Source organism: Octopus sinensis, linkage group LG19, assembly GCF_006345805.1.
Source record: "Octopus sinensis linkage group LG19, ASM634580v1, whole genome shotgun sequence".
Classification (NCBI taxonomy): Eukaryota; Metazoa; Mollusca; class Cephalopoda; order Octopoda; family Octopodidae; genus Octopus; species Octopus sinensis.
In genome coordinates, this window is record NC_043015.1 from 30,540,014 (window position 1) to 30,547,513 (window position 7,500).

At 35.2% G+C, this 7,500-nt stretch overlaps 1 protein-coding gene across 3 annotated transcripts in view; it reads left to right on the forward strand.

Moving 5' to 3' along the window:
• Positions 1-7,500, forward strand: part of LOC115222255 (sodium leak channel non-selective protein-like) — a 114,726-nt gene that overhangs the window by 37,024 nt on the left and 70,202 nt on the right. For 2 of the 3 annotated variants that reach the window (XM_036511248.1, XM_036511246.1), the window contains one exon: positions 5,649-5,795. The exons of the other annotated variant lie outside the window; for it this stretch is intronic. In XM_036511248.1, the coding sequence (XP_036367141.1) occupies positions 5,649-5,795 (147 nt within the window). The remainder of the gene's footprint in view (positions 1-5,648; positions 5,796-7,500) is intronic. 3 annotated transcript variants of the gene reach the window in all.

A 7,500-nucleotide genomic window follows, 5' to 3' on the forward strand; every position in this document is an offset into this window, starting at 1 on the left:
GAATCTTTTCTATCTAGAAGATAGAAGAGAATATCATCATATCACTTTGTATGCATATTTATATTATGTTCTTAATTTGTTATATCTGTGCATGAGCTTCATACTCTGTTCATAATGTATTGTTGTTGTGAAGTTTCACATATTTTCTGCTCTTCCATCACTCCCCAAACCATTTGAGAAAGAATGTATAAGAAAGATAAGATTTGCTTTCATGATCCTGAAACGGACCTAAGATCAAATACATCTGCCAGTCCAGTAGGTAGGGCCTCATATCAGTGTGCTGTAAAGCCATCGGGAAGAAGGCCCTGAAATGGTGCACATTCTCTCCTGACAACCCCTGAAACCTGCTGGTGTCCAGTATGCAGAGTTTTTGACTTACTGCACTTGCACAAGCAAGTGGTTTCCAAGTCTTTGTTGTCCTCCAGTATTGTAGCTTAGCTTAGTCACATCATTATAGAACCACGTTATTTCTGAGGTTCTCGTCACCCCTTAATTTATGATCTCAAATCTTTAACTGATCCATTAACACAATTTTAATTGTATACATATGTGTAATTCATGTTCAGTATATGTTGCATATCATCATCATCCTCATATTTATTTGATATCCACTTTCCATACTCGCGCAGTTTGGACAGCCTGTTATGGTACAATTCAGTTCTTATTTGGAATTAGTGCCCTCATAGATCATCATCATCATCGTTTAGCGTCCGCTTTCCATGCTAGCATGGGTTGGATGGTTCAACTGGGGTCTGGGAAGCCAGAAGGCTGCACCAGGTCCAGTCTGATCTGGCAATGTTTCTATGGCTGGATGCCCTTCCTAGCACCAACCACTCCGTGAGTGTAGTGGGTGCTTCTTACATGCCACCGACACAGACGTGCCAGACAGGGCTGGCAAACGGCCACTGTCGGATGGTGCTTTTTACGTGTCACTGGCACGGGGGCCAGGCGAGGCTGGCAACGGCCACAATCAGATGGTGCTTTTTACATGCCACCGGCACGGATGGTTGAAGAATTACATTTTGGTCATATGTTTCATTACTGGCATACTTTCTATGGTTGGATGCCCTTCCTAATGCCAACCATTTTACAAAATGTACTAAGTACATTTTATCATGGCACCAGCACTATATCATTGGCGCCATATCTATATAAATTAAAATTATTCTATTTCAGTTTAACTGGTGCAAGATTGTCTTTCCTTCTAAAGACTTTTATTCTGTTGTACATCAATATTTGCCTTGTATGACAGGTAATATAAATGTATAGGCTACACACCTGATCCTGGTTGTAGACATTTCACTTCACTTATGTCACTGATGCATGTGATAAAAGTATGGATATCACACAATTTTGATTTGACATCCTACCAAAACATGTGGCTTTTTTTTTTTGAGATAATGAGGGCAACTTCTACACATTCACTTGGCTTGCTGAAAATAGTAGCCACAGCATTTTAAAACCGGATTACTATATATGTGAACTTGTGGTTATATAATTGCTTGTTTTTTTTCTTTATTTATTCTATTTAGATTTTTTTTTCTATTTTTAGAAAATTAAACTTCCAAATCAAAGCAAAAGTGAAAAAACATAAAAATGATCAAATCTTGGATTTTTTTTCTCCTGATAAAATACTTGTAATATTTATTTTATATGCTTAAATTTTATTTTATTTTTTTTTAATGTTTGCTTGAATTGAAAAGACTTTTTAAAAAAAATTTTTTTTTGTTTCATTTATCATCTTTAAAGGATTTCTTTCAGAAATTGCTCTTTAAGATTCAGAGATTATGTAATATCTTTAATCTACCCTTTTATTTTGTTGCTGTTGTTTGTATTTCTTATGGGTTGTATGTATAGATTAGTGTGAGCTGTATGTAGATTGACTAAATCTTTTTGGCTTTGAGCAACTTGTTCTTGTGCCTGAGGAATTTCCGAGAATTCTTTATTTTCTTCGTTGTTAACTGCTTATTGTTATTAGTGAGTCTTTTGCTAGAATTAGCACTTACCAAAATACACCACAAAATTCTCAGAGAGTGATGTAGTAACTGAACTTTTTATTTTTAAATTATTCCAGAAAAATACAAAAACCTGAAACCCAAGGTTTTTTTTCTTTCATCTGAGTATTTCTGGTGCATTTTACTCTGATGGAACATTTAATCAAATATATAAGAAAACTGTAAAATCTTTAAGTAATCTTTGATTTTTATCTGAATTTTGTTTGATAGACATGGTTATTCAAACAAAATTTTTAACAACTTGGGTAATCATCATTGTCATCATCATCATCATTCTTCTTATTATTATCATTATTATTATTATTATTATTATTATTAGCTCAGTGGGTTGGCAAGAACATTACAACATTTGAAAAAAAATGCTTTTCAGTATTTTTATTCTGACTCTTTAAAGTGTGAGTTCAAATCCTGCTGAGATCAACTTCACCTTTCACCTCTCCATGATCGATACAATAAAGTACCAATTGAATATTGGAGGGTCAATAGTATCAACTTACCTCCTCCACTCAAAATTGCTGGCTTTGTGCCTAAGTCAGAAATCATTACTATTATTATTATTAACTGGATGAACAGAAGTGATTAAATATTGAACCAAATGCCTTGTGATATTTAGCTATCTTTATTTTTATACCTAGGGTTCAAATCCTGCCAAGGTTGATAAAATATCTATCCAGGTAGATAAAATTTCAGTCAAATTCTGAAGTCAAATTCTTTATCCAAAATGCCTAGTTTTATGTTTATGTTGGAAATTGTCATAGTTGTTATTAGCACCGGGAGAATTATTAGAGCATTGGACAAAATGCCTTGTGGTATGTAGTTATGGCTCTTTACATTCTGAGTTCAAATCCTGCTGTGATCAACTTTGCTTTTTATCCTTTTGGTTGCTGTAAAATATGATATCAGTGAAGTACTAGGATTGATGTTATTGACTTGCCCTACTCCTTCAGATTTCAGGCCTTGTGCATCTACTAGTGGTACATGGTTTAGTGGTTAGGGTATTTTGCTCACAAGGAGAAGAGTAGAGATTACCTCGTTTTCAGCTCTACAACAATGTCCAGCAAACTGGACTCTCTTACCTTTCACAAGAGATGATACAGGTGGTAATTTCCCATATATTTGTACTTTGGTTGAATGACGCTTCCATGAGAGATTTTGAGCTCTCATTAGGAGGCGAGTGTAAGTTCCATCCAACCGCCTCTCAAGCTTCTTTGATAACGTCCAGACGTAATCAATTGCCTTCTCCCCTATAATTACTAGCCTTGTGCCAAAAATTAAAACCTTTATTTATGTCTTATTATATTGAGAAGGTGTGTGGCCTACTGGTTAGAGTGTTGAACTCCCAATCATAAGGTCATGGGTTCAATTCTTGAACTAGTATCCCTTGAGCAAACACTTTCATTTTATATTTCTCCAATCTACTTTGCTGTAACTGAATACAATTAGTGACGGTGTGCTGCAAACTGCCAAGTTATGCTAACTTGCAAGTAGCTATGCTTATATGTTTTTTACAAACATGAAACATCTATGAATTGGTTTATAGGAAATGTAAATCTATTACTTAGGATCCTAAGATTTTTACAGTTTATACAATTTGGTTGAATGTTCCTTCACTTCACCCCTAAACCCTATTATATATGCTTGCTATTTTGTTATTTTTTTTTGTTTTGTTGTAGTTCATATACATTCTTTTATTTTTTTCTACATTTTAGTTCTGCCTCTTTAGATCATAATTGCCCATCTTTTTATATATCAGGTGTTGTATTTCTATCATTATATACAATATAAATGAGAGGAAGAGGTTAAAATATGCTGAACAGGTTTATTTATGTTGGAACAAAGACTAGCATGCAAGGTGTGATTCCATAGAAGTGGGATACACTGGCCAGTCCTTCTGCAGAGCCTCTAACAATGCTGGGTATCATAGAAGGCAGAAAGCCATCAATGTCTCACAGTGGTCATCAAGGTTGCCTCAAGGTGATTGTGGATGAAGAGGTGTGAGCTGTGGTGGGGTAGGGCTAACTGGACAGAAGCCGAAACTTGATCAACCCCAGCTGAGTCATCCCATGAAGCTGTCCGATTGTTGAAAGACCCAAAATACCCAGGGACCCAAGGTAACATCCCTATGTGTCCAGGTGCGTCACAAGATGATAGATAATGATCAAACATACTTCGATGAATATATAGATTAATACATTGATTAACTGAAAGACAGGTAGATAGTATTCTTTGGTTATCCATCTACTTTAAGTAAGAATGGATGAAGATTATCTGTTGCTGAATTCCATCAAACTTGCCTTTAACCTCAAAACAGGTGGGCTGTTTATATGATGTAGTTTGTAATTTCAAGACATACAGGTTCTTGGTCTTTGGCCTGCACTGAATTTCAGCTGTGAACTTAATATTTTGTACTTTTGAGATTTAGAAGGAAATAAGCTACAGTTTTCCAGATCTAAAGGAATGTTTCTATATCTTTTATTTGTTTCCCCTTACTTTGCCCTGGTGGTTTATACAGAATTCTGAAATTACAAATGTGTTCTCACACACACACACACACACACACATATAAAATTCCTTTTGTATTTTCTAGAATGGTGAAACTTGAAGCAGATAATGCTATAAAGAATAGTGTGTAAATATTGGTTAAAAACCCTTTAGATTGAAAAAACTGAAGGCTAGCCATAGGACTCAAACCCACATCTGTAAACATGAATTATTTTACATTCTCTCAAAGTTCCTAAAAAAGGATAGGATTGCATCTGTCCAATGGTAGAACATCTGTCATGTTTATAGAAGATGTGGGTTCAAGTTTCACAAGTAGCCTTTGACTTTTTCTATCCAAAGTGCTTTTTAACCCAATATTTACTATTATAGCTTTATCCGCTTCAAGTTTCACCATTTCCAAAAAAAAAATAAATAAATAAGTAAATTATTTCACATTCTCTTGAACTTTCTAAATTCTTATGATGTCAGCAACATATACAGGCACAGGCGTTTGGTTTTAGCAGTTCAGTTGGCAAACACATGGTTCTGGGACCAATCCTGTTGCATAGTAACTTGGACAAGTGTCTTCTAATGAACCCATCTCCCTGTTGTTGACCATCACCAGTAACGTGGTCTTAGAGTAGGCTCTTCATCTCACATCCCTCGCTTCATCTTACTAATTCTTTCTCGTTGACCTAAAGACCATTCCATTCAGACAACACCAAACTCACCCTCCATATAGTCTTCTCTTTGGTACTTTTACTAGTACACTTCTTTCATCCCATCATAATCTATTTTATATCTTATTTTATTTCATTTTATTTTATTTTATTTTATTTTATTTTGCTCCTTGCTTGCAGTTGTTTGATTTATTTAATCTTTTATGTTTTTTTATTATATATATAAATATATATGATTATTATTTCTTTTAAGTTTTGTAGTATTTTTCTTTCTTCTAAGTTTTTCATTTTATTTCGTTTTTATTTCTTATTTTATTTTTATTTTTTCGTTTATTTCCTTTTTATTTATTGATTTGTTTTTATTTTTTATTTATTTCTGTTTTTTTGTTATTATTATTATTATTTTTATTTTTTTTTGGCTTGGTTTTGTTTTTTTCTCTCTGACTTGATTTCATTTCGCTCCCACTGCCAGGCCCTAGTGACCATGTTTCAAATCCTCACTCAAGAAGGCTGGATTGAAGTTGTAGATGACCTCATGGACAAAGTAGAATCCTTCCATGTGATCATACTTATTTTAGTTGCTTCCTATTTTGTACTCTTCCATCTTTTTGTCTCGTTGGTGAGTAGATTACAGCCTTTTTTGTTGTTGTTCTTGTTCTTCTTCTTGTTCTTTCTCATTAACTTGTTTAACATTGATTCCTCGTCTTTTACTACCATTTCTCTTCCTCTTCAGCTGTAATGTATGTGTAAACACACACACACACACACACAAACACACATACAAACACTTATGCACATGTCTGTGTGTGTGTGTGTGTGTGTAATTGAAAACATGACCAGTTTTTGGGGGCTGGGGGTTTATTAAGGATTTTTTTCCCTATTTCTTTATCAGGTCTTTGTAATTTTTATAGACTTATAAACATTTTAAGCAGTAATGTAGCTCAGAGGGTGGAGTGCAGGGTAGAAGCAGTCTGACCCCAGAGGACATTTTAACAGAGGTGGCAATTTTGGGTCTGTCTGTATAGGCTTGGGGGCCCAGTATGGAGGAGGCAAATTCAAAGGTTGCCTCAGACAACACACTCTCTAGCTATGTCACTGATTTTAAGACTTTACTGGTTTTATCTTATAAACAAAATAACTTTAGAGATGTTCATTATTGCTGCTTCTATTGACTGACAATCCATCTACAACAACAGTTTTGCATAAACTTAATGTAATCATTAAAAATATAATAGTATTGATGATAACAAAAAAATTTGTCATCATCTTACGTCTGCTTTCCATGTTCAATAGGTTGCTATGACCTGAGTCAATTCTTATTCAGAATTACTACCCTCCAAGATGGGTCAAAAGCCCATGACATGGTTATACAGTTCACTTTTTGCTTGGTTTCTACACTTAGATATGTTTCACATCACCAATCATTTGACAGTGTGTGTACTAGATGCACTTTATTGTTGTACCAGCATTACAGAGGTTGTTGTAGCCTTGACAAAAAAACTAAGGAGTTCACTTAACCCTTTGTTACCTCTGTTCATTCACCAACCATGTTGTACTGAGTGCATTTTATCACGACACCAACATTCTTGAGGTTATCTTGCATCATGTAAGGTTAGAACAGCCATATCAGAGAAGCGAGAAAAAAAACAAAACTAAAAGATTATTCATTGAAGCTATATTACTAGCAAAATAGTATAATGCATTTAGTATCAAACCAGACACCGCAGTCTTACTGCTTTTTGGTTGTTCAAAGAAACCTCATATCAGTAGTTAGACAATTTGAAATGTGGTGGTTATGATGGCTAAACAGGTACAGTATCTGTTCTATGATAAAAACAGCGATAGCAATCTTTGCCAATGCTGGTGCTGCAAAAAGAAAAAGAATCCAGTACACTCTGTAAGATGGTTGGCTTTAGGAAGGACACCCCAGCTGTAGAAATCTTGTCAAAGCGGACAATGGTGACAAACCCCAACCCTCGGGCTAGTCAGATCCTGTTGGACTGTCCAACCGATGCTAGCATGGAACACAGACATTAAATGATGATGACTAAAGTTATATACTCTTTTTCTCTTTTATTCTTTTACTTGTTTCAGTCATTTGACTGTGGCCATGCTGGAGCACCGCCTTTAGTCGAGCAAATCGACCCCAGGACTTATTCTTTGTAAGCCCAGTATTCTATCGGTTTCTTTTGCCGAACCGCTAAGTGATGGGGACATAAACACACCAGCATCGGTTGTCAAGCAATGCTAGGGGGACAAACACAGACACACAAACACACGCACACACACACACACACACACACACACATATATATATACATATA